The sequence below is a fragment of the Exophiala spinifera genome (genome assembly GCF_000836115.1).
Source record: "Exophiala spinifera strain CBS 89968 unplaced genomic scaffold supercont1.1, whole genome shotgun sequence".
NCBI classification, from domain to species: Eukaryota; Fungi; Ascomycota; class Eurotiomycetes; order Chaetothyriales; family Herpotrichiellaceae; genus Exophiala; species Exophiala spinifera.
In genome coordinates this window covers 1,592,866-1,617,377 of record NW_015622513.1, presented here as the reverse complement: position 1 = coordinate 1,617,377, position 24,512 = coordinate 1,592,866, and the positions used below count along the sequence as shown (strand labels likewise).

Below are 24,512 nucleotides of genomic sequence, written 5' to 3'. Positions count from 1 at the left end.
CTCCCGATCATATCACGGAAGCACCTACCCGAACCATTGTGCCGACATCTTCCCAACGGCATACATGTTGCCCACATCGCTCCGGAGACCGATCAGCTGAACTCTGACAGCAGACCCCTTCTCGATCACATCTCCAGCATTGTTAGAATACTGTGGCGGAGTTGCGTCTGGGTTATGGCGCATGTCAGGCGGCAGGTGCTGGAGACCATCAGTCTCGAAGCCTTTGCATGTCTTGACCAACTTACCATCTTCGAAACGAAAACCGTCAGTGGCCCCGCTTCACAGAAGACTCCCTGGGGCTTGACCGAAGTCACGGCGCAGTCAATCTGATCGCATGGTGTCAGCAGACCTGGCTTTGCACCCTTGAAGTCGTATACGCACCGTCTCGCCTTTGAAAGGTTTCCACAAAATCGCGCGATAGAGAATTGTAAAATGTGCTTCCCCCGAACCCGGCCTGACTTTCCCAGGAGATATGTTATGGATGTCCATTATGCATACAATGTAGTACTCTCCATTGCAGCTGCCCTCGAGATCCGCATAAAGCTGATCCCTCAGCCTGTCATGTACGCTGCTCCCAAAGAAGGACGGATGTATGCTGATCTCTCTTTCGAGATAGCGGAGGAAAAACATTGCAGCGAGATTCCCAACTTAGGGACTCGGACAAGACACTGTATTCGAGCTGTGCTCGTCGAAGGCTGGGATGGGGCCTTGCTTGTGTTCTTAATTCATCGTCCTCCACAATCCGTGCAATCTTATTCCTCTTTGCTCGTGCAAAGTGTAGTCTTTGATAACGACGCTTCGGTTCGGCGCGTCTGTGATCGCGAGGCCGAGACTTGACAGATGCACAACGAGGGTGGGCGGGCTCGAGGATGATTTGTGCAGCTTGTCTAAAGTTGTATGGAATGCGACAGACCACCAGCCTGTAAACCGCGAAAGAATAAGAATATCGGAGGTGCAGTCCACAGTGACTACGGTGGAATTTACGGGTTCGAGTGTAAAACTGTGGACCATTCAACATGATGCGCAATTATGCTAACTGCGCCCAAAGAACACCCGCAACACTCAGGTAGGGAGGTACTCGTTAAGGCACGGCTTCAGACCCGAGACCGCCCCGGCTGGAGCAGTTGTGGTGAGATACTTGCATCGGCAGAAACGACTGTGTTACCTGAGTTTGCCCATGTCCACATCTTTCATGGTTTCTTTCGCAATTACCTCTACCCTTTTATTGCGATGCAATCATATTCGATGTATTGAGTTCCTTCTCGCCTGGTGCTGTGCACACGAAATATATTTCCAAGATGGCTCTCAATCTGGAGAAGCAACTTCGTTTCGTAAGTCTGCAGTCATACTTGACGGGGCCTATCTAATTCGCGACAGTATGGCGCATACCACCATGATCCAGTAAGCGCACAGGATTCTCAACAAAAGCAAGAGTTGGCTTATGACGTCTCAGGTGAACGTTGCTATACATATTGTGGGAGTACCCATCATTCTCTGGACAACTTTCCTGCTGGTATATTTGATCTTACGTGCCCCTGGAAGCACTCGGACTAACTTGGGCAAGGGTACAAACACACCAGCGATAGTCGACCTGCCGCCGCCAATAGCGGTCCCATACCTTGAGCTTAATGCTGGCACGATTTTCTGCCTTTGTTACTGTGCATTGTATATCTTACTCGAGCCTGTGGCTGGAACGGGACTGGCAGCTTTACTGTTGGCAGGAACAGCTTTCGGGAAATACCTCACAGTCACCCATGGCATGACGGCCAACTTCTGGGCATTGGCCGGTTTCGTTGCCTCCTGGATTGCGCAATTCATGGGCCATGGACTTTTTGAAGGGCGGGCACCTGCTCTTCTGGACAACATCTTTCAGGCTTTCTTCCTTGCGCCCCTGTTCGTATGGCTTGAGATCCTCTTTGCGTTAGGATACAGGCCAGAATTGAAGCACCGTGTGGAGAAGATGGTCCAACAAGATATTGCGAAGTACAAACAGTCCAAGGCGGAAGAGGTCAATGGCAAGACCAATGGAGCTGCGCTGAATGGACGTACGAAACAGTCTTGACCTGGGCTATCATTACGGGGGAAGAATTGAACAGACCTTAAACATGAAGACATGCGACAGACCGACTGAGAGGGTAGAAATGGCAGTTGAGGCAGCCATTTGAGCCTCATCCCTCCTTATGTCTCAAGATTTCAACACAATAAGTTGGTCGCTACTCCAGGCTACGAGATGATGGAACAAGGAAAAATTCCTTGTCAAATTACTTATGTTTGATAAATGCTGCTGTTGCCGGGGATGCCTTCCTTTTCTCACATACTGACAGCTCAATATCCATATGACTTGCGAGACCGGCAAAGATTAAGGCTCTTTCGCTCCATCTTTTCTACGATATTATAACTAGTCACTTCAGACAGACAATGCCAGACAATCAACTTACCAACATGGACCCACATATCTCGAGACAATCAACACGCGTTCTCAGAAAGGAAGAATATGACGTTCTAGCGTGAATTTACAATGAGCACAAACAAACCTTAGGCGTCGGCAAATGTCTGGATCTGGTAAGACCTGACAAATGCCCCAGGCTCTGCCGGGCACCCCATCAGCTACCTCACAAAGAAAACAAGGACACCAGTGTTGCTGCCTTCCAGATCCCTCCCTCTCGGCGAGACACCTACTCACTGACCGCCGCCGACCTCCAAGATCCAAGATGCCTGCAAAAACAGTACTGGTTACAGGAGCCAACGGCTTCATCGGATATGCTGTGTGCAGGGCTTTTGCATTGGCTGGCTGGACAACGTATGGCTTGATGCGTAGCGACAGAAGCATCCCCGAACTACTGAAGGAGGAAATCATTTCCATCATCGGAAGTGCCGCCGATCCAGCATTTGTCGCAGATTTGCCTCCCATCGACGTCGTCGTCTGCTGCTCTGGTGACCCTTCTAACTTTGGCGCCCATTTCAAGGAGATGACCTCCTTGATCCAGATTCTCAGTAAAGTTGCGCAAAGCAAAGGTCACGGCAAACCACTGGCGATCATCAGCTCAGGTTGCAAAGATTATGGGATGACCCCCAGGCACGGTGATCCAAGCCTCGCACCGCACACTGAAGAAAGTCCTCTGAACTTCCCGGCCATATTGGGCGAACGTGCAATCGGCGCTCTGGACATGATGAAGTACACAGATGATTTCGACTGTGTCGTCACGCGTCCGACTACACTGTATGGCCGCTCGAGTAGCTTTTACGGATTCATGTTCCTTCTTGCCGAACAGGCAAAGAGCAACTCTGACGGTGTATTGTCGATCACATCAGATGCCAACGCCATCTGTCACGGCACACACGTCGACGACGTCGCTGCTGCCTATGTCGCCATTGCCGAGGCTCCGAGGGCCGTGGTGGCAGGGCAGGCATACAACATCTCTAGCCACCGGTACGAGACGTTGGGTGAGATCGTGGCCGCCATGGAAAAGGCACACGGTATCAAAGTGGAATATGTAGATTCAGACGGCGTCGACAAGGACTCGTACGCGATCAATGCTCTGTTCAACTTTCCACAATGGGTCGGCTCGGAGAAGATCCGAGAACACACGGGCTGGAAGGACAAGAAGCCTTTGTTCCATGAAGGGTACGACGTATACCGCAAAGCGTATGAGGAGGCAGCCAAGGCTAAGACGGAACAGTACGAGAGAATCATGCGTATGGCCGTTGGGAGGTTTGGGCTCAAGGACTAGGTACGGTCCATGAAGTAGAGTGGCAGCAGACTTTTAAGATCTGTATTTGGAATATTTCTACCGCATGCACGTTGTTGGGGGTGCAGTATAAGTACCGCTAGTACGTAGAACCGAGCAATATTTAAACCCCTTTTCAATTGTACCTCGCGGCCATGGCACAGATATGTCTCGCTCATTTATTTCCATGTACGTGGGGGTACAACCTGTGACCCAGAATGCCATGCACGTTGTCACTGGCCAGTGGTGCCGTGGTTCTGTGCCGGGTTCAGTCTGTGAAATATCTGACACAGGTTGGCTGTCTGCGCCGGCACAATTGTTCGTCCGGCCATCGCGGGCCTGGACTCTCTCTTTGACCGACCGACTGCGACCGCCGGATCGATGTATTCTCCCGCTCCTCCTCGCCGCCCTCTGTACCAGTCAGCACCTTACGCGATCTCGAGACGAGTTACGGGAGTATTGTAGTGTATCTTGATGACCTACTCCGTACATCCAGTTTTGTCAAGTAGGTGAGGGGTGAGGTATGGTCAGGTAAAAAGTACCATATCCACCGCACCATGACACCACCCCCCCCTCGCTGGGGACTCTCCCCAATCCCAAATCCCAGTTCACCTTTACACTTTTTCGTCTTTGGCCTTTGGTCTTTGATCGGGTCGGGTCAAGTCGAGTCGGGAACGCACGTTCTTCCGCTCGCCGACATCTCGTCTCATTTTCGTCGCACGGCGTCGGCGGGCGGCCTGAGCAGCAGGGCCCGCAGTCCTGTCGAAAAGGCCACGATTATACTCCGTACGAGGCTGGGTTTATCATCTTCCCACTTTTTATGCTTCTGACAGAGTCGTACTGTGTACAGCGTCAGCGGATACGCACACTCGTCCCCTTGGGAATGCATGCACGGCTCGTGTACCTTTCGAAGTTATGTTGTGGATCAAAGATCAAACAAGGTTGCGCCGAGCGAGCAAATCTCTACCGAGTCGGGTGGATAGTAGACATGGGAGCAGTGTTTACTACATATGGACATGAGAGACAAGTTCAAATGAGGAACATGCGCCAGCTTTGCTTTGCTTCCCATCTTGATAGATTGGAGAAAGGGGGAAGTTGAATATATATATCGGTTACTAAGCTACAGCGCCGCACGACACTCTTCAGTTTCTTTGATCCGGCGAGAAGACATCCTTGTTTCCTCTATACCTGCTTACTTACAAACACTTCTCCTCTCTCTCCTCCCTCTGAACCCCCCTCCCTCCCTACCTCCCCACATCCCTCCCTAGCTACCTACACGTGGCTCAAGTTCAGCTGAAAAAAACCCCCTCTGATGTAGCTGTGCCTGTTACTTGTACCATCACTGCCGATCTCAAACCAACCCAACCATGGCCCAACATCACAGAACAACGGTGCTCATAACAGGCTGTTCAGATGGCGGACTAGGTTCGGCGCTCGCCCTGGCTTTGCACGCCACCAACCGCTTCCGCGTCTTCGCCACAGGACGCAACTTGAGCAAACTCGGCAACGTCCGGTCCGCGGGCATCGAGGTCCTCGCGCTCGACGTGCTCTCGGAGCAATCGATATCGTCGTGCGTGTCGGAAGTACTCGCCCTCACGCCGGCTCTCGACATGCTGGTCAACAACGCCGGCGCGGCCTACTTTGGCGCTCTGACCGACGTGTCCCTCACGTCGGCCCGAGGCCTCTTTGAGCTCAACGTGTTCTCGTGCCTCTCGATGATCCAGGCGTTCATGCCGCTCCTGCTGCGCTCGACGCGGCCCGGCGGCGCGGTGATTGTCAACCACACGTCCGTCGCGTCCGTCGTGTTTACCCCCTTCGTCGGCCTGTACGGGGCGACCAAGGCCGCACTGGCAATGCTGAGTGCGACGATGCGCTCCGAGCTCAGGCCCTTTGGCGTCAGGGTCGTGGACCTCAAGTCCGGAAGCGTAAAGAGCAACGTCAGCGAAAACAGTGCGAGTGGTGCCGATGGCGTGCCCGAGAAGAGCCTGTACTACGCGGCGAGGGGCTGGCTGAACGCCCTGTTCACGGGAAAGCTGTTCGACGACCAGGCTATCGACTCCGCCGTGTGGGCTGCCAAGGTGGTCAGGGAGCTCGAGAAGAAGACTCCACCCAACGAGATCTGGGTTGGTGGTTTTGTAAACTTGGTGTGGTTCGCGGTGAATTTCTTCCCCAAGAGTATGGCGGAGAAGCTGGCACGCGATACGGTTGGCATGGAGAAAGTCGAGAAGAGCATCGCTGAGTATGGACGCGACAAAGCTGCCGAAGATGCTTATGGCAAGCTGTGAGAGCTGTCCAAAGTGCGCGACGCACATGTACATAGACAACCGCCTTTCCAAATAGTGAAGATGTCTTTGGGTTAAGTTAGGGAACAGACTCATTTTTTTAGTGTGTTGGGGTTTCATGTGGGTTGTGGTTGTGGTTCATGATGCAGAAGCAGTGATGTTTGCAAGCTCCATCCTGGCTGAAGAGATTTGTTGTTCGAGAGCCTCGATGTCTTGATTCTGTGATGTCGACGAACAAAGCGCAATCGCTACATCCTTCAGCGCCGATTGTGTCGATTTTGGAGCGTCTCGGGATATTTGAAGAGTTTGCTCGACGTTGGTATGGGCGTGGTTTGTGTATTTGGACTCCAGCTTCTCAATCTGCTCTCCTAGCTGATTCAGTCCCGAGTCTGATACTCCAAGATGCTGCATTAGAGAGAGAAGAGCTGGAGAAGCGACCGTCCGTCTTGATTCGTCGGGTCGTTGTGCGCTTAATTGGGCAGAGATTTGACTTTCCAGACTGAATTTCTTATACTCGGCGGACAATGTCTCCAACGCCAGACGCTGTTCCTGGATTTTTTCAAGTCTTAACGCTGTGTGTTCCAGATACCGTGTCATAGAGAGCAACTTGTCATGGGTCTGCCACGCGAGAATATTAGTAAAGCTTCGTTTCATTCGTCCGGGGCAGAGATAGACTTGCTTGAGTGACCCGTGTATGATCAGCTTGGCTCTTGAGCCGTTCAATGGTCTTGAGGGCGGAATCGAACCGAGTTCCGTACTCCTGAGACACAAGCATGCTGACCACATTATCGATTTCCGTATACAGCGATCCGAGATCAGTCTGGACTTCGACTGGTGATGCATCGGATATGTCGCTCAGATCGTCACCATTGGTCAATGGATCAAGACTCTCCAGGTAGATGCGGTCAAGGCGATCTTTGAGAGCCTGTTGTCGGAAATATCGCAGTGCAGCAATCAGTCTTTCCGTCTGAACGCGAACTGACTCGACATTCTGCGGCGTTATTGATGGCTTGTCCATGTCAACGCCATTCAAGTCAGCGAGAGCACGATCGTCAGAGTTAAATGTCTCGGAAACAATGGCGTGGACAGGTTTGACGAATTTCGCAATGTTTTCGACTTGATATTGCAGCTCTGCGCTGAGGTTCTGCGAGAGGTCATCGTTCTGTTCCGTCACAGGGTCAGATTAGATCGAACGGCACTATCCTGGATGGAGCAGGGAAGTAGAGACACGTAACGTACAGCAAATTTGACATATTGGACCTCTGCAGCTTCTCTCTGAGTAAAGTGCCGTGCATGACCTTTTTTCTGGGTGCCCTCGGTGGTTGCGAAGAGGTGTAGCTTGTCGGCCAAAGAACTCTGAGCGTCGAGGAGTGCAGTTCGTTGCTCAGCTGCGAGAGTCGACGCTTTTAATGAGGCGATGGTAGACCGAAGTTCATCTTGCGATGTCGGTGTGTTCGGTTGTGCGGCTGGTTCAACGTAGACAGGTGCGCGATCCTGTGGACCACGACGCATCGCTCTTAGATTTCACGTACTGAATGCACCATGTTTCAAAAGTGTCTCTAACTCGCGCGTAGTGTGCCTGAGGTGGTTGTCAAAGTTCCAGTTCGGAGTGATAAACACTGTTGATGCCACAACCGGTTGAATCCCGGGAAATCACAGGCACCCGATTACTCAACACACAGCTACAACTTCAAACGTATCTATCTTCATGTTATGGTTGAGATTGATTTAATCTACCGAGCGTACGTACATCAGGTCAAACACGGTCGCCCAGCGCTTTGTCGATTTGTGATAACTGAGCCGGCAGGACTATTGAGTATATGTACTGTACACCACCCTCGCACATATCATGTTCGAAGATGAGAAGAGTGGCCTGTCGTGGCACCTTAACCTCAGCAAGTCTTTCGACTACAATCATATCTCGTTCCTTTGATGCGACTGATTATCACATACGACGAGGGTGCTTGACTTTGAAAGACCTCGAGATGTACATGACTTCGAGGTCACGTGTAAGGCTGTCCCCCTGCATGAAAGAGGACAACCATGATGGGTTTTGAGGACCTTAAGCATCCCCTCAATCATGGGCCTTAAGTCAAGTACTCGACAGTCTCAAGACAATTACGGACATTGCTTCGCATATCATCTTTCACCCGATTCCTCTGTTATTGTGTCCTTCTCGAAACCACTCGCTCGGAAAATGATCTACGACGTTGCCATCATTGGAGCTGGGCCATGTGGACTAGCCGCTGCCGCCAGGTTGCGTGAGGCAACACCCTCGGCTCTGTTCACCGATGACGAACACGAAAGATACTGGAGGAGATTCAAACGGACAGAGACGATTGAGTCCGAGAAGAAGAAACGCCGGCGTAAAGCAAGCAGCGCATCCATACTATCGGAACCGGAGCTGCCGTCAAGGTCGATGGTTGTGCTTGATGGACATTCGAATCAATGGATGTCTGCATGGAAAGAGAGGTTCAAGCACCTGCAGATTGATCATCTTCGAAGTCCTCTGTTCTTCCATCCAGATCCCCGAGATCGAGATGGACTTTTGGGGTACTCCCATTTCCATGATCGTGCTGGTGAGCTTCGTGAAATCCATAACGTCGTCGGCAGGGAGCTCAGCAAGCACCGAACGAAGAAGAAGCGCGACAAGTATGAGACTCGCCCGCTGGTAGTATGTTCACTAGACTGATTCTACGCAGAAAGGTTGCTCGACACCTCCGCATCGACGACAGAGACCGCGTCGACTACTTCACGCCGTCCACACGGCTCTTTGACGATTTTTGTCAGGACATAATCCATCGTTACCAGCTTCAAGACTTGATTGTGCAGGCCCAGGTCCAAAACATCGAGTATGGAGATGTGGGAAGCGTGACAGACCCTAAATTATTTGCGTTGACGACAGATCGGGGCACCATCTTTTCCAAGACGGTCGTGTTGGCTGTTGGACCAGGTGCTAAACCGAAGATTCCATCTGACTGCCAACTTCGACTTGACATGCATCGCGGAAGTGTGTGCCACTGCTTTGAAGCGATCGGATCCTCGTGTATGCCTGAACATGTATCGCGCAAGATAAACGAGAGGCAGCCCACATCGGTCGTTGTAGTTGGAGGAGGGCTGACTAGCGCACAAATTGCCGATTTGCTCCTCTCAAGGGGCGTTACCAAGGTATTCCTGTTATTGAGAGGGAAGTACAAGTTGAAACATTTCGACGTGGATCTCGAGTGGGTGTCCAAGGTTCGCAACCAGCAGATGGCGGTGTTCTGGTCTGCAGATACCGACGAAGGTATGGTAGACGGCAAATCCTTTTGGCCCGAGGCTAACCTCATGGCTAGAGAGATTTGAGATGTTGAAAATGGCTCGGAACGGTGGAAGTATCACACCTTCTTACGACAAGATTCTGAAGAAGCACGTTGCAAATGGCGTCCTTCGCATTGTTCCACACACGTGCATCGAAGATGGTACCTGGTGTTGTAGAAGCCAGACTTGGACTCTATGGCTGTCATCGGCTTCGGACTCTGAAAGCGTTCTGTCGGGAATCGACCATGTCATATATGCCACCGGGGCTGCTCCTAATATCAACAATGTCTCCTGCATGCAGCGGATGCTGACAGAATATCCTGTGGAGTCCATCAATGGGCTGGCAAGAGTTACTGATGACTTGATGTGGCAAGACGATGTTCCATTGTTTCTTACCGGCGGCCTTGCCGGGTTGCGACTTGGGCCAGGAGCTGCGAATCTCGCAGGAGCAAGGCAAGGTGCCGAGAGGATTGCCTGGAAGATTGACGAGATACTGGGAAGACCAAAGGCAGAGGCAGAGGGCGATGGTTCGGAATCTGGTAGTGCTTCAACCCTAGAGCACAGGGCTCTACCCGGCCGCCCAAGCAGAGCGTCCTTGAGCAAAGACAGGAGCGAGTTCACAGGGTCTTTCAACAACCAATTCGAGGCTCTCAGTATATAATGTGGTGGATTCTTAGAGGCTGCACAAGTGAGACACACGGTTCCAAAATCATCCAAACCTAAGCAAAGACCAATAACAACACAACCTCGGAAGTGATAGGGGACACCAGTTCAAAGGGTATACCTGAATCCTTTGTTATCTAGTTCAGTAGTATCGTGCATTCCTCGTTCGATAGCCTCCCTTTCTGCGATTTCACCAACTAGACCAGCTTCTGCAGCTTCTCGGTCTCTCTTCTTGTTCACAGAGAACATGTAAATGTAGAGCACGACAATTGAGACAAGTTTGATGATGTAACCAACCATCATAGCCACATAGGCGGAGTGGTAGTGAGGCGCCTCACTGCTCTTGAATGTTTGAGGACCCTAGGAGACTGTCAACAACAGCACGGGCAAAAGGCAGGTCCACCAGGAAGACTTACAATGATGTTTCCCACACAATAGCCCACAAACAATATCGCCGCCGTAAGCTGCTTCTTCGTGTATCCTGCTACATTTGAGGACACCATGGTCAAACTCATGCTAAATCCAAGACCTTGGAAGAAGCAAAGCCAAAGCCCAACGAGTCGGCCCCATTTATTGCTGTTTGGAAGGCCAACGAGCAAGCCTGAGCCGATAATGCAAATGCTGTTGGCTACTATCATGGTAGGGCATCGCAGATTAGGCCACCTCGAGCAGATGAACCCTCCTCCAATGAGCGCAAGAAACTGGATCGCTCCACCAGGAATCTGAAGATATTGCGTGCCCAGAGTGTCGACATCGAAGGATTTGATGACGATACTGGTGAACTGAGTGATCGCCGAGTTGGGAACTTGAGCCCCAACGGCCATGACAAACAAAATCCAGGTCTTGGGATCTCGAATAGTTTGAATGACTTGGTACTTCTTGAAATGTCGATTCTTGATGCCTTGACGGTTTGCAGACACTCTCTTCGCCGCGACGACTTTCTCGTCATCTGTCAAGAACTTTGCCGTCGATGGAAGGTCGGGAAGTATCAACAGAGCCAGAATACCCAGGGCGATGCTGATGCTTCCAAAGATGATGAACACGTACTGCCAGCGCTCGAGTCCTGTGGTGATATGTCCGACGGCGTAACCTATCAACCTAGTAAGGGTTAGCCTCGACAAGGAACAAGGTTGAAGGGTCGACCTTACCCGCCGAACATTGTTGCGATGCCATTGGTGCAATAGTAAGATTCTAGTCTCAGAGGTTGTTCGGCAGCAGTATACCAGATTGACATGATCAAAATGAATGCAGGATTAACCACAGCCTCGAACGATCCCAGGAGAAATCTGTTGACTGCTATCCCTGCAAAAGAAGAACAGGCCGGAGTGGTGATGAGTATGATGCCCCAGATGATCGTAGTCGTTCCAACAACCTTTCCTATCCGGAGACGTTGAAGGGCCCATCCAGCAGGAAACTGGGCCCATAGATAGCCTGCGATGTTAATCAAAGGTTCACAACGGAATATGCATGAACGTACCAAAATAAAAAATGGATCCAAGCCACGAATAGTTCTGACCATGGAGGTGTGTGCCCTTCTGCAGCCCATAGACGCTGGCGTAGTTTATACCATTCTTGTCGAGATATTGCATTAGATAGATGAGGAACAGGACCGGCACAATTCGCGAATCAAGCTTCCGCAAAACTCTCTTGGACGCGGCTGGATCAAGTTCTTGTTCATCATTGCGTTTATAAAGATGATAGTTGTCGTCGAGATCAGGGGTGGTTCCATGTGACGAGCTGGTGATTGAAGCTGGGCTAGCCTGAACAGCGGCAATCTCGTCTGCTTCCTTGGAGACGTAATTGGCAGCCATATTGAGTCCGACCAGATTTGGCTTTCCTCGGGCCTGGAATCAAAGAATGCATATGAACTTCTCTTATAAAGGGAATTTTTCGTGATTTATCACTCCACGTGGCGAAGAGGGAACCAGGGATCAATGGAGCCACACTCCGGACGTTGCAAGCGGAGACAATCTGGGAGAAAGTACTCATACCTTTCGGTGGTTCGTTGCCGGTATCTGTTCAGCCAATAAACGGGAATGAATGTGCTATAGTCGGCCACCAGCTCCAGGGATTCCAATGAGGGTCTGACGATATAAGTATACGTTTGTTAAGCGATCCGCCAATCACGTTGCGACGGGTGATATGTCGTCCTCGGGACATCATATGAAAGTAGCATCCAGGTCCATGACACCCAAGTAAACCTAACCCTACAAGTTATCCTGGCCGTGAGGTGGTGATATCGTTGGATGCTGCGTAGAATGGTACCATTCGTGTCCAGAATCACGACATCGACTAGCTACCGATTAAGCAATAATCCCCGCAATCAGCCAGTAGATCAGCAGCCTCGTCAAGGGTTTCGACCAGTGTACGAATTTTCTGGATACTCTCTGGATCATGGCCTTTTGTAATCTCGACGGCTGTTCTTTGATAGGAAGGTGGTATTGCAAGCAGGCTAAAGAGTGCTCTTTCAGCAGCTAGGGCGGGTTGGTGGTTTGTGATTCAAAACCGAGTTTTCTCGACATAGCACCATTTCGTGTGGTTGTATTTCATGGCGGCTACGGTGCGTTGTTGCGTTATTTCCATCTCCAAACGCACCATTCGATCAAACATTCGTCGTCCCAATCCTTGACATCTGCCTGCTCTTTGCCTTCTTCAAAGGCCTCGAGTCCTCCGGCCTCTAGGAGCTCCCATAATTCACGAAGGTAGTCCAAGTATGCAACGCGCAATGGGTACGCTATTATGACTCTGGCCGACGGTCCCGGAGCGAGCCATCGCAGGATCGTCTTGGATAGCAGTTCGGGGTGTTCTTCGCTATAGATAGTATCCGCCGCCAAGATCACCGAGGCAGGGTCGTTATCTGGGTTGAGCGTACTTCCGTTCTCCAGTTTGAGCAGCTCCGGTGAGTCCCAGTCAAGTGAGCCACAGTCGACGCGGCCCTCTGTGCAATCCAAATTGAGGGCGATGTTTGCAGCGATGCCAGGAAGCAACGGCGCCAAATCTGTCGAACAAACATGTGTCTTCCACACAGCCGCGGCTGTCAGTCCGACAAGTCCAGTCCCAGCACCCAGCTCCAGGACTGGCAACGAGGTCGAGTGAGACGGTTGTACATCAAGCGTATGGAGCTGTCTGGCTAGGACAAAGGAGCTGGTCCACGTCGTCAAGCTCAAGCCTTGGGCTCGTAATTCGGGCTCGCAAATCTTGATCGACACATTTTTGCCCTGTCCGGTAGGGACCTCGAAAGCCCGTGACATCGAACGCTTGCTCTTAGAAAGCCGGATTCAGGATGGAGGTCTGCGACCAATCTACGGATGCACCTATGATCCATCATATCAGAATTTCCAAGGCTTGGAAAATCCTGCCAAGACCTGTTCCCGTGGGAGAAATGATGACTCAGCGATCTCAGTTCGACCCATTGTGGGCAGCAGCTCAAGTATAATGCTAATCATTGTAGAATGCGCTGTGTAGTATGTACATTATCATCTACATCGTGATATTCGTATAGTACGTGCCGTCAAACAACGTCGCCCGGATATCCACTACTTTGATGCGTTGGAGTTTGGATGAAAATTACACATTCAATCTTCAAGCTTGCGACCCGGCTTCCTGCCTAGATTGGTTAGTTTTGGTCCGCTGTATAGGTTTGAAGCCTCCTTCTGTCTTGTCTTCTCCCTTTTCCGGCCACAAGATCTGTTTATTGACAATGGCCCTGATCATGCATGCGACCACAACAGCCCAAGCCAAAATCAAGATGACCGTCATCACACAGCCTATGACGCGGATTGCGTTGACGTTGAAGGCTTCCGCTATGGCAAACGTCGCAGTGGTCAGGGCGGTTTGGGGGAAGATGAAGCTGAACCAAGTCATTGAGAACGGCATGCGGTGGTCCGTGCGTATGCACTGCGCGTTAGACAGCAAGCTGATGAAGAAGAACCACCAGGCCAGCCCCCACAGCCAGAGCGACATCCAGTTTGCGCAGAGGCGAAGAATGCGCGCGGCCAACAGGCCCGGAACGTCCATAAATTCGTACGTCGGGCTGGAGGCTATGACCTTTTGGAGATTCTGCGCCATGCCGATGGTCCCGCTGACGGTGAAGGCCGAGGGTCCCACGGAGACGAACATGCCCGGTCGAAGCGGTTCCGCCGGGAGCTTCTGCGTCATAAGTCGGTAGACAAAAGCCGAGTAGATGGTCAAAGAAACGAGGAAGCCGATACCCTGGATGGTGAACCCTGCGATGATGATGCGGATGGCCTGCGACATGGCGCCGCCAAGTTTGTCCGACAGATTCGCGGCATGCGGGCCCATGATCAGGAGAGGGTAGGCAGGGAAGATCCAGACCGGCGTCATCCGTGCAATGGTAAATGTCAACGTAGACCACAAGATGAGATAGATGGCGATGCTGAGGCCGATCGCGACGCCGCAGTCGATCCAGAAGAGCACGACAACGGTGCGATGCAACCAGGCGCCGACCTCACCGGCACCATATTCGACGATGTTGATGAGTATAGTCCCGAATGAGACGGCGAAGGCGGGGACAAAGAGTGACTCTGTCGGATGGGTCAAACTCGCCTTGAAAGTCCAAGGGTATAGCACGAAGCGAGTGATGATCATGGCCCAGATCACGAGGTAAAAGACAATGTTCAACAGGAAAAAGATGAGGCCGATTGTATACAGCCCTTTGAATCTGTAGGGCACTGCAGCGTCACTCGTTAGCATATCTCCGACACTCCCAGTCGGACGAATTCTGTTGGAAGATTGGACCGGGACACCTCACCATCGTGCAGCACATTGGCAATCCCACCAGTAGCCATAGTCAGAGTAAACCAGGCCCAGGTGGCATGTTGCATCCTTTGCTTCCAGGACAGGTCTTTTGGCTTTTCGGCCTCGTCGTCGTGGTCATGGGACCCCTGCTTTCTGTCGGGGTCGTTGTCGGTGTCAATGTCGTCCACGCCGGGGCGTGCCATGTTCTCGCGATGCGCTATAGCGCCATACTGAGAATAATCGGTTATCGACTCCGAGGGGATTGGCGGCAGATCTGTGTCTTCGAGAGTCGGCGTCCGCCAGCCCTCGTGACCCTGGGAAGGCCTCGCAGATATATCGAGGCAGCCGTCTTCGTCACCGGGACGATGGTGGAGTCCTCCTGTGCGGTTTCTCTGCATCACATAACCATGGACACCAGGAGGAAGTGTCGTTCGACAGCCGGGCGGCATCCCACCCGGTTTATGTCCTTGGCCTTGAGAACGAGCGAGAGGCGCTACGCGCAAGCCTCGGAACGTCGGCCTCCTGCGTACTCGTGCGCTACGCAGACGTGGCTATCCGGGATACTTGGGCCTCTGTCCAAATCCACAATAGACGATAAGTACACACCAAGCGCGCCGGAAGAAGAGCAGCATGGTCGGGTGGTCAGGAATTGGTTGGCATGATGAGACAAGAGCCGACTTCCCGCATCTTGGACGCTTATTATTGCACCTCGTCGTCGACAGTCATGAAAAAGAACACGCCCAGGGGTGACGAGATGCCGAGAATCCGTGAAGGAAAAAGTAATTGGATAGCGGGGGGCTTCTGCCCCACGCTGCATCATTGTCTAAGGCCTTTTGTTTCCAAATCTCGGGCATAGCGGCAGCGAATGGGAGGGTGGATGATGTAATACTCGCCGGCACCTAAATCTGAACTCCTAAGAGGATCTCAGCTATAATTTAGCTTAGAATTGCACGCAGAGTTGCAGCATGGGCGCATGGTCTAGGGGTATGATTTTCGCTTCGCACTTCCCACAAGATGTGATTGTGAAAGGTCCGGGGTTCAAATGTAGGTTTCTTGCCACCATCACTCTCTGCTAGCTTTATCTAACAATTCATCTCAGCCCCGTACGTCCACTATAATTCTTCAACTTTTTTGCTGCTCTGGGGGTTGGGATACATTACTTTCTCCCCTTTAGTCTGGTCCTTATTTTTTGGTGGACATTTTCATTTACGCTCTATAAATGCCCCTCCTTGCATCAAGCTTCAGGAGTCAGGCTATATCGACACCGGGGTTCTTTTCGAATTCGGCTTTTTATCTCTGTAAGAGGAGATGTCTTGCACGCACCTCCTGGAACTATGCCTTACGACGAACTACGTTTGATTAGCAACCTCACTCTCGCGAGCCACGACGTCGACTCCCCTAAAACACATGCGTCGCTGTGGCAGTGTAGTTCGACCATGTCTGAGGTGAAGACAAAGATTGGAAAACACAACGATCCTGAAATGTCCAGTGCCCATCAGAGTTGACCCATTTGCGTCACCCCAGCCCGCTAAAACAGTGGTTTAAATCCTCTGCCTCAATCTTTGGAACAAAGAACGCTTTTGAATAACGCCCAGTTTTGTAGAAACTGGCCTGGGACGTGGCTGGCTCCCTGTAGCCGATTGCCCAAGTTCGACGACTGCGAAGGTAAGTGATGGGGACATTCGCCTCTGAACCTGCCTCTGATGTCTCAGGATGCCGAACGGGTGGCATCAATGAAAAGAACGGCATAAATTCATGCCTTCCATGGCCATTGCGGGTATCCTCATCTCTTTCTTGTCATAGACTCCTCCCTTCCAGCTATTGAGTACTTCTTCTTTGGACATTGTTGGAACTTTACGACAGACTACAAGCCATCAACCTGACCGAAGTCATGTCTAAAGAACCTGGTCCAACAGAAAAACCGGAGGAATGCCTTGGCCCACCCGCCGAACGCGAAGTCCCGGAAGCAGATTCTGCAGCATCAGGCAGTAAGCTGGATCCTGCAAAATCTCTCAATGCCACCGTCGAGCTTGCATCATCAGAGCCCTCAGAGGATCCTTCTCTCCTTCTCGACCCTCCACATTCGGCAGCCGTGTTGAGTGGAGATACTCGTACAATGCCAGAATCATCGTCGGAATGTGAGATCGGCACCGCGGATACGAAAGCTGCGGAGCTGGAATGCGATGTCACCCTGGCCACCGGACGTGCAACCAGCCCAAAATCTTCCTCAGTGCCCCAAGATACTGTCATTCTTCAGGGTTCAGAGATGCCTCTTGATCACGCGAGAAAGCCAACAACCGCCTCGACTGGCCGCCTTCAGCAGGTCGAAAAGACGCAATCCTCAGCTGCCTCCACCGCACAACGTGCAAGTCAGTCGAACAAATCGACGGACCATCTTGCGGAGAATTCCACTGCGAAGGCGTCCTCCTCGGAGCATGTCTGCGTCTTCCTCTGGCGCTTGATCAACATTCCGCTCACTGCTGCCGAGAATATTGCAAAGGACAAGAACCTCATCGTACTTTTGATCGTATTGGTGGCGGGAGCCGTACTCTGGTACTGGCTCACGTGGGTCGATGCCTGGGCCGCGTCGTCTGTGGCGCCTTTGAGGTTCGCTTGGACAGGAATTTCAACCAGCACCAGCTTTCTTGTCGCCCATATCACGAACCTTGGCCACACAATCGCAGTCGGCTTCGCTCGCATCAGCAACTTCACGTCCACTCTTGGCAGCTCTGAGGGGAATCGAGGCTTGAGGAGCACCCTTTCCGGCCTCGGAGATCTCGTCACCAATTCATCCACGTACACAGGCTTCCTCTGTCCAAGTGGGATTGGTGTGTGTCTTGCTGCGTGGCTGTCCCTTTGCTGCCGCTCAGCATCCAGTCCCAACTCAACCTCAGCCTCTGACCCAGGTACGAGTCTCGCCGTCTTCAACCATACAAGCACTGAGCTGGGACACTGGGCTGGCGTGTCAGTCTCCCTAGGCCCGTACATCAACGACTTTCAGATCGCAAGTGTTCCGCTGGTACGGGAACGTGTCTTCCTCGAATATTACAAGGACGTCGAGTTCGAAGGCAAAAAGGAGCTTCTCCCTGCCATGGGCCAGTATGGGGACGAACTTTACAACAGTAGTCAATGTTTGCTCAACATTACTCTCCACACAAACCGCATACTCAAGGTCATGGTCGCCAACTTCAGAGTGGTTTCGAAAACGGCGGCCAAAGCCTTCGAAGCGGACCAAGGCCGGTGGAGGACGTTGTCGAAGACGCGCAAATCTCACATCAACGACAGGATTCTCCATCTCCTCGATGTCCTTGACCGGGAATTGCTCCATCTTATTGCCAAGATTGACTCTTGCAAAGTTATTCTCGCCGTGACGGTAGACCTCAGTCTGCAGGTAGACGGAGGTCTGAGGACTGCGTACAGAGATGTGAAGCAACAGATCCAGAAGGGAAGTGGTCTTTTCAGGAAGCCAAACGAGGATCTGTACGAGGTAAACCGAATCATCTCGGAAAGCACCAGCTACGCCGCGTCCGAAGCACAAGATAAGCTGGAATTGGCGAGCAGAAAACTGGCGATCCACCGAGAAGAAGTGCGTGATGCGAAGGAAACAATTGACCTTTCCCTGGTGCTGGCCGGTAAGGACGGGTTGGCTGAGTTGGTGTCTGTATTGCACACCGTCTTCGGCGACCTCTATAACGAGTCGGAAAAGGTCGAAGTGGCTCTAAGAACGCGAAGAGAGGATGCTGAGCAGAAGGTGATGGAGTTTAGCAGAAAGAGATACGCTCATTTGGAGAGAGATAATGTATTGCGCGAACTAGGAACTCGGTCCCGACTGTGAGTGAGTTGTGACATGTCGAACGGACAGGAAGAAGAAAAGTGGCGCACCAAGGCTAGCTCTGTCGAGCATTCTCTTTGTTAGATAAGTTTAGTTTGATGACATTCACTCTCCTTCTTTCTTTCCTTCTGCCCTCTTATAAAAGTGTCCAATGGTAAATGGAAATTTACACATGACAGCCCGAGGAAGTGGGCATGAGCTCGACCTGCATTATTCGCAAATGCTGGGCAGGGCGGACTGAAGTTCGAAAGTGCATGTCTTGGAAAAGAAAGAGACACCGAATTTCTCGATTGAGTCTTCCTAGAAGAAGTGACCTAAATAGAGATCATAGAAGACAGAAGAGCTCGAACAATCCAGCCCACATGTACTCGATACAACCAGAACAAAACGGTTCACCAGCCCTTTTGATATCTGACCACGTTCCTCGTATACTGTTCTTGTCCGATACACTGTCGTGTTTGTCTCGGGTGGAGCGAAGCCGCTGAAGTAGGAAAAGAGGATTAGGATAGAGGGAGATACTCCGTAATGGAGTTTGTAGGATTGGCTTCTAGAAAAATACTGGCATGGTATTGGTATTGCGGTGATATTGTTAACAAGGGAGTTACAAAGAAGCTGGCTAGGTAGGTGACCCTAAAGACGATCAATTCACTTCGAGCACAAGGGAAAAAGGACCTGAACCGGGGCTCAGATACCGAGGGTAAACTCGACGCCGACATCAATGTCTCTTGCCATCTTCACAATCTTCGAGAAGTCCACAGCCTTGGCCGCAGCATCTTGAAGATCGGTGATAGAGAAGATCTTGAGTCCGGAGTTGTTGACCTGTGTTGAATTCATGTATCAGTGGACTGCGGTGTACAGATGGCCTTAACGAACACCACACGGGAATACTCACCAATTCAGCTGCCTTCTCCATGTTCGTGCCTTGCAGACGGCACACGATAGGCAGGCGCAAGTTCATCTGTTGTACAACGTGGATCAAGCCCGATGCAATAGCATCACATCGGACAATGCCTCCAAAGATGTTGACAAAGATCGCCGTGACCTTGGGGTCGCTAGTGATCAATTCGAAGGCTTCCTTGATAGCTTCCGGGGTAGCACCACCACCAACATCCAAGAAGTTAGCGGGGGAGCCGCCATTCAGCTTGATGATATCCATAGTTGCCATGGCGAGACCAGCGCCATTGACGAGACATCCGATATCACCGTCTAGCTTGATGAAATTAAGACCCGACCTGGAAAAATAACATTAGCATGAACCCTCAATAAGAACGCACAGAGACGACGTACTCTGCGGCCTTGACCTCGTCAGCGTCTTCTTGTGTGGTGTCTCTCCACGAAAAAACCTCCTTTTGACGGAACTCCGCGTTATCATCGAAGCCCAATTTGGCGTCCATTGCAAGAACCTGGTGATCGCTCGTCTCGCTCAGAGGGTTAATTTCGATCTGTGTGGCGTCCTTTTCCATGAAAACCTTGTATAGGTTCTGGATGGTGTTCTTTGCATCCTCTATACATTGTTCACTGAACCCGAGTTGCGTCGCAATGTTCCTCGCCATCTCATCCGTCACACCCGTGTTGATGTCGACGGGGGTGGTGACGATGGCATCGGGCGTCTCTTTTGCAACGGTCTCAATGTCCATGCCACCCTGGGATGACGCGACGATTACGGGGGACTGGGTTGCTCGGTCCATGAGGATGGCAAGGTAGAATTCTCGACGGGCAAATTTACGCTCGCAAATGTACACCGAGTTGCAAATGCGGCCTCGAGCACCGGTTTGTTTCGTGATGAGTTTGTGGCCGATCATCTGCTCAGCAAACATTTTTGCTTCGGTAGGACTGTCGTGAAGGTCAGCATGGGATGAACCCTTCGACCAGGGCTCTGCCTATGGGGGTTTCCCACGAGTAAATGACTCTGACACCACCTTTCAAGCCATTGTCGAAAGTGCCCTTGCCTCGGCCACCAGCGAGAACTTGAGCTTTGATGACCATATCATCTCCGGCTGCAAACATCAGTACAATCCCCGGCTTTCGGAGGTGGGTGTAATACAGATCTTCTTCGCAATTGCCTCGGCCTCTTGGGGTGTCTTTGCAACCTCTCCATCAGGAACGCCGATGCCATACTACATGGTGTCAGTACTTGGTCGGTCTCGTCGGTGGAAGATCGTGATGCTCGTACCGATTTTAGCAGTCTCGCCGAGAGGTATTCATGGATACTGAGGTTTCGTCGTTGCTGTATCGAGCTGCGAACAGGCGCGTCCTTTGTAGTTGTTATCAGCTGGTATTTCTCGCAGATTGCAAGGCCAGAACGTACCCTGACAGCCTTCAAGGCTGGGCCCAAGCTACGGCGACCGAGTTTGTACATATTTGTCCACGAGACAAGCAGGATTAAGTCGTGGACAGAAGAGAGACGTGGATAGCAAGTTAATGGATCGGTCTCTGCTACAGCTTCGCCAGATTCACCAGGATTGATTTCGCGGCCAACGAGAAGCCGAGCGGGACGAGACGGGACCATTTGGAGCTCCCCAGTTCCTTCCGCCGCGGTCGCAGTTCGGGGAAATTCGTGCCGATCTTGGCATTTTTCCATACAGAAGATACATGTACATATGTACCTACAGGTATGTATGTACCTGTAGACAATCTAAATGTACCCTCCCTCTCCCTATTATGCGCTATCGTAGTCACGCCGACCTAGGTACGTACACTTGTCACCTCTTCCACCTTCTCCTGGCTGCCTATGATCAGTACACTGCTCCTCCTATCGGCCAGTAGGATACGCAGCCAACGTCGTCGTCACCGGCGCAGCACTGCTTGGGCAAACACAACCCCCATTCGCTCCTGAGCTTACACTCGTCACCGGCGGTACCGTGCAGTGCGCACTTGCTGTCCATGGAGCCGCCGAGATGGTACTCGTTGCTTGCGACTGACAGATCGTTTCGGCCTTGACCAAAACAGGGATCACGGCGCCAGTACTCAACAGAAGGACCTGTGCCCAAGCACTCTCAATATCGACGCGATTTCACCCGAGTGGCTCGTAAAACTAAGCCACGTCGAACAATCGGTCGAGAAGATGTCGTCCAGCACTTGCTTCGACCGAAGATCCTGGGCAGAGTCTGACTCACTTGTAACGCCGGTCCACAGCTCATCGTACTCAGTGAATCCAGGCTCAATGTTCCAAGATGGAAACGTGTGGTGGATGTAGGTCTTGTTGCTACGATGATCGCACGTGTGCTCGGAGATACCCTCTCTGAGTTTCTCCTTGACGGTCGGCAGGAATGGATGGTTCGCGGGCAGGGGAAGACCGCCGAAGGTGAGATTTGCCGTGGCGAGGCAGCGGCTCAACGGAGAGACATAGTAGCTCTGTGGCGTGGGTATCTTCTGTGTCTGGATGCGAGACAGCCAGAACGCATTCGCCTTGAGGGCTTGGGAGATGCCTTTTTTCGTCAAGTGTGCATCCGCCCACGTCACTGACTCGTTACCTTGCAGGAGAGACCAGTAGCAGTTCCAGGCCGGAGTACCATAGTAGGATTCAGCGGCATTGTGGTAGCCTTCCCCGTGGCGACCCAAGAAGAGCACCTTGTACTCGACATTCTTTGGAGCATTGGCGTTGAGCGACCAGACGAGGTGGCTGAACCTCTCCCACTGAGTCAATGACGCTGCATCATGCGAATCGCTCGGATATGTCTGGTTGATCAGGCCAAAGTTGGATGCCGTCTGTTGCTCGTCAGTCACTTGCGCTTGTGAAAGGTTGCATGCCTGATGCTTACGTAGTCGAAGGTGGTGGCATTGGCAGAGTTGTTGTCTTGCAGGAAATAGCCCTTGACAGTCGAATACTGGATGTACGACGATGACGACGCAGCAGTAGCAGAAGCCATAACGGCACCGCCCAGGCAGAGGGGGACAGCAAAGCGCACCATGGCGGCTGTTGATGCTGGTCAGTAGGTCGTGAGGTCGAGAGAATTCCTGAGTTTGAGTTTTCTATGCGTTCCGCCAGCAGAAATTTGCAAGAAAGATACCATACCTATATAGGTCCAAAGGATTAGATCGTTAAAGAGATAGTCCCAGTCATTACTCCCAGAAAAGCCAATGCTCCGTTGCGTGAATGCAGTATGTCTCGTTAGGTGGTGAGGACGGTGTCCTACGCTTGTACGCACCAATAAGGCGCCGGCTCATAACCGCGTGCGACGAATGGTACATCCGAGATGCCGCATCCATAACTGAAAAACGCAACGTGCCTCGTTCTCGGTAGCAGCACATTGAACGGAAGAGCGCATTACCCTTTCTCCCTGCCCTCGCTCAACCTCGAAGGGAACGAAGAAGGTCGTCGAGTAGTGGAGATCCCCTGGGACCTGATTCTACCTGGAGACTGCCCAAGAGAGCCCAGCTCTCCAGAAGGGGGGACCAAAAACAATGTGATTCACGTATCCGGACTTCTCGTGTATCTGAGTACGTTCTGATAGGTCTACAATGTATACCAAGCAATATCGCGGCTCGTTGGTGGGATTTTTCTATGCCGGACAAGTCCTGATGTTATGATAGTTCCAGTCGAAGGCCACCCACACACCATAAAGATGTACCAGGCTAGCGACCACCACCAGAACGTGGAAGACCTGGTGCGACGACAGCCAAATATCGAATGAACCGGGCCATATCGACTCGGGTACGCGCGTCAGGAAGAAGAAGGCACCGATGCCATACACAAGGCCTTCCAGCAGGTAATACTGCATGCCGGACCTGATCAGCATCTCGTTCCATCCGTACAGAAACAGGCCGTGGATGATGGGAGCGAAGCCTGAAAGGGCAGTCAATATGAAAGCCCACGATCGGTGTGCGCGATACTTCAACCCCTGCAGCTGAGGATGCAAGACGAGCACCGACGTGATGATGCTGAGTGCGATGATCATGGTCCAGTAGGTCCAGCACAACGTAGGCTCACACCTGTATCCGACGTATATCCCCGAGAAGAAAGAACCCAAGATGAGTGTTAGAATACCGACGTAGTCGACCCGCAGCATAAGGCTGGACATGTGCATCGAGTGATTCATCAGGGTGTGGTACGCGGCCGACAAGGCCATGGTGATCATCGCTGCCGCAACGTTGCACCCAAAGACAAAATGATCCAGCAACGATGCTTCGGGGTAGAGGTGGTATATCCATCGATATAGGACGGCTTGGCTGAGAATGAAGCCGGCTCCCGGTATCAGGTGCGTGTATATATTGACCGTCTCGTTGTGCAGGTGGCCCAGCGAGTAGGCACAGATCAGCCATGATTCTGAAACTGGACGGTACCCTGACCTTAGAAAGTGATTGTCTTGATACCAGTCAGGGAGCTCTTCGTAGGCCAGCAGTTTTCTATGCCCGATGAACGACCTTGGACATGGCCGCTCTTCATGCGAGTTGCTTGGGGCTCGCGCAAGCTTTGCTCGGGGTTTTCGGTACGCAAGGATAAATGACATGGTGGTGTTCCGGGTGCTCAAGGATCCTTTTCGAAGCGACGTCGTTGCAGAAGCCTTTGGAAACTCCGTGGGCGCTTTAATTCTCCCTCCGAGTTCGGTCGAAAAATCTATAGCGAGAGGGGGTGGGTATAGTCGGGCATCCAATTGAAGTTGAGGTTGAGGCGAGAAATGTGTTAATAAGCCATCGAACGCTGAAGCATCAAGTCCTTTCCAAGGCTTGTTCTTTTCCCGCCACATTGCGAGTGTACATCGCGGCCATCTCCTCGCCGACAATCGGTCCTCAGATCTCGTCCAATATCACAAGACCCTCTCTTCCCACCAAACCCCAGAATTATTAACCCAAGGTTCTCTCAAGCCTAGATCTTGCTACCTTGGCCGTTGAAAATGGTCAGGTCGGGGAGCACCATGAGACTGTTTAGCCTACTCTACGACAGAGGTGCTCCCATCAACAATGCCCCATTCGAAAAATACCCTGACCTTATCGATAGTCCTGCTTCCA

At 51.8% G+C, this 24,512-nt stretch overlaps 13 protein-coding genes across 13 annotated transcripts; 5 read left to right on the top strand and 8 right to left on the bottom strand.

Moving 5' to 3' along the window:
- Positions 1 to 24: 24 nt before the first annotated feature.
- Positions 25 to 630, bottom strand: PV08_00612 (uncharacterized protein; the record flags this gene model as incomplete). Its single annotated transcript, XM_016374977.1, has 3 exons — positions 25 to 198; positions 246 to 326; positions 382 to 630. 3 exons carry the CDS (start codon positions 628 to 630, stop codon positions 25 to 27), a joined length of 504 nt encoding a protein of 167 aa, XP_016240253.1.
- A 668-nt stretch (positions 631 to 1,298) lies between these two features.
- PV08_00611 (uncharacterized protein) lies at positions 1,299 to 2,062 on the top strand (the record flags this gene model as incomplete). Its single annotated transcript, XM_016374976.1, has 4 exons — positions 1,299 to 1,331; positions 1,378 to 1,401; positions 1,454 to 1,513; positions 1,565 to 2,062. 4 exons carry the CDS (start codon positions 1,299 to 1,301, stop codon positions 2,060 to 2,062), a joined length of 615 nt encoding a protein of 204 aa, XP_016240252.1.
- Positions 2,063 to 2,711: 649 nt separating this feature from the next.
- PV08_00610 (uncharacterized protein) lies at positions 2,712 to 3,731 on the top strand (the record flags this gene model as incomplete). The annotated part of the gene is made up of 1 exon (XM_016374975.1): positions 2,712 to 3,731. The coding sequence occupies one exon, from the start codon at positions 2,712 to 2,714 to the stop codon at positions 3,729 to 3,731; it is 1,020 nt and encodes a 339-aa protein (XP_016240251.1).
- A 1,364-nt stretch (positions 3,732 to 5,095) lies between these two features.
- On the top strand, positions 5,096 to 6,013 carry PV08_00609 (uncharacterized protein; the record flags this gene model as incomplete). The annotated part of the gene is made up of 1 exon (XM_016374974.1): positions 5,096 to 6,013. The coding sequence occupies one exon, from the start codon at positions 5,096 to 5,098 to the stop codon at positions 6,011 to 6,013; it is 918 nt and encodes a 305-aa protein (XP_016240250.1).
- A 135-nt stretch (positions 6,014 to 6,148) lies between these two features.
- PV08_00608 (uncharacterized protein) lies at positions 6,149 to 7,522 on the bottom strand (the record flags this gene model as incomplete). Its single annotated transcript, XM_016374973.1, has 3 exons — positions 6,149 to 6,628; positions 6,699 to 7,172; positions 7,250 to 7,522. 3 exons carry the CDS (start codon positions 7,520 to 7,522, stop codon positions 6,149 to 6,151), a joined length of 1,227 nt encoding a protein of 408 aa, XP_016240249.1.
- Positions 7,523 to 8,090: 568 nt separating this feature from the next.
- Positions 8,091 to 9,971, top strand: PV08_00607 (uncharacterized protein; the record flags this gene model as incomplete). The annotated part of the gene is made up of 3 exons (XM_016374972.1): positions 8,091 to 8,662; positions 8,713 to 9,296; positions 9,346 to 9,971. The coding sequence occupies 3 exons, from the start codon at positions 8,091 to 8,093 to the stop codon at positions 9,969 to 9,971; spliced, it is 1,782 nt and encodes a 593-aa protein (XP_016240248.1).
- Positions 9,972 to 10,081: 110 nt separating this feature from the next.
- PV08_00606 (uncharacterized protein) lies at positions 10,082 to 11,784 on the bottom strand (the record flags this gene model as incomplete). The annotated part of the gene is made up of 4 exons (XM_016374971.1): positions 10,082 to 10,333; positions 10,390 to 11,071; positions 11,122 to 11,404; positions 11,451 to 11,784. The coding sequence occupies 4 exons, from the start codon at positions 11,782 to 11,784 to the stop codon at positions 10,082 to 10,084; spliced, it is 1,551 nt and encodes a 516-aa protein (XP_016240247.1).
- Positions 11,785 to 12,546: 762 nt separating this feature from the next.
- PV08_00605 (uncharacterized protein) lies at positions 12,547 to 13,224 on the bottom strand (the record flags this gene model as incomplete). The annotated part of the gene is made up of 1 exon (XM_016374970.1): positions 12,547 to 13,224. One exon carries the CDS (start codon positions 13,222 to 13,224, stop codon positions 12,547 to 12,549), a length of 678 nt encoding a protein of 225 aa, XP_016240246.1.
- A 331-nt stretch (positions 13,225 to 13,555) lies between these two features.
- PV08_00604 (uncharacterized protein) lies at positions 13,556 to 15,180 on the bottom strand (the record flags this gene model as incomplete). Its single annotated transcript, XM_016374969.1, has 2 exons — positions 13,556 to 14,664; positions 14,745 to 15,180. 2 exons carry the CDS (start codon positions 15,178 to 15,180, stop codon positions 13,556 to 13,558), a joined length of 1,545 nt encoding a protein of 514 aa, XP_016240245.1.
- A 1,442-nt stretch (positions 15,181 to 16,622) lies between these two features.
- On the top strand, positions 16,623 to 18,566 carry PV08_00603 (uncharacterized protein; the record flags this gene model as incomplete). Its single annotated transcript, XM_016374968.1, has 1 exon — positions 16,623 to 18,566. One exon carries the CDS (start codon positions 16,623 to 16,625, stop codon positions 18,564 to 18,566), a length of 1,944 nt encoding a protein of 647 aa, XP_016240244.1.
- Positions 18,567 to 19,247: 681 nt separating this feature from the next.
- On the bottom strand, positions 19,248 to 20,922 carry PV08_00602 (uncharacterized protein; the record flags this gene model as incomplete). The annotated part of the gene is made up of 7 exons (XM_016374967.1): positions 19,248 to 19,382; positions 19,456 to 19,795; positions 19,851 to 20,396; positions 20,461 to 20,560; positions 20,608 to 20,680; positions 20,737 to 20,817; positions 20,872 to 20,922. 7 exons carry the CDS (start codon positions 20,920 to 20,922, stop codon positions 19,248 to 19,250), a joined length of 1,326 nt encoding a protein of 441 aa, XP_016240243.1.
- A 608-nt stretch (positions 20,923 to 21,530) lies between these two features.
- Positions 21,531 to 22,474, bottom strand: PV08_00601 (uncharacterized protein; the record flags this gene model as incomplete). Its single annotated transcript, XM_016374966.1, has 2 exons — positions 21,531 to 22,271; positions 22,325 to 22,474. The coding sequence occupies 2 exons, from the start codon at positions 22,472 to 22,474 to the stop codon at positions 21,531 to 21,533; spliced, it is 891 nt and encodes a 296-aa protein (XP_016240242.1).
- A 591-nt stretch (positions 22,475 to 23,065) lies between these two features.
- On the bottom strand, positions 23,066 to 24,013 carry PV08_00600 (uncharacterized protein; the record flags this gene model as incomplete). The annotated part of the gene is made up of 1 exon (XM_016374965.1): positions 23,066 to 24,013. One exon carries the CDS (start codon positions 24,011 to 24,013, stop codon positions 23,066 to 23,068), a length of 948 nt encoding a protein of 315 aa, XP_016240241.1.
- Between the last annotated feature and the right edge of the window lie 499 nt (positions 24,014 to 24,512).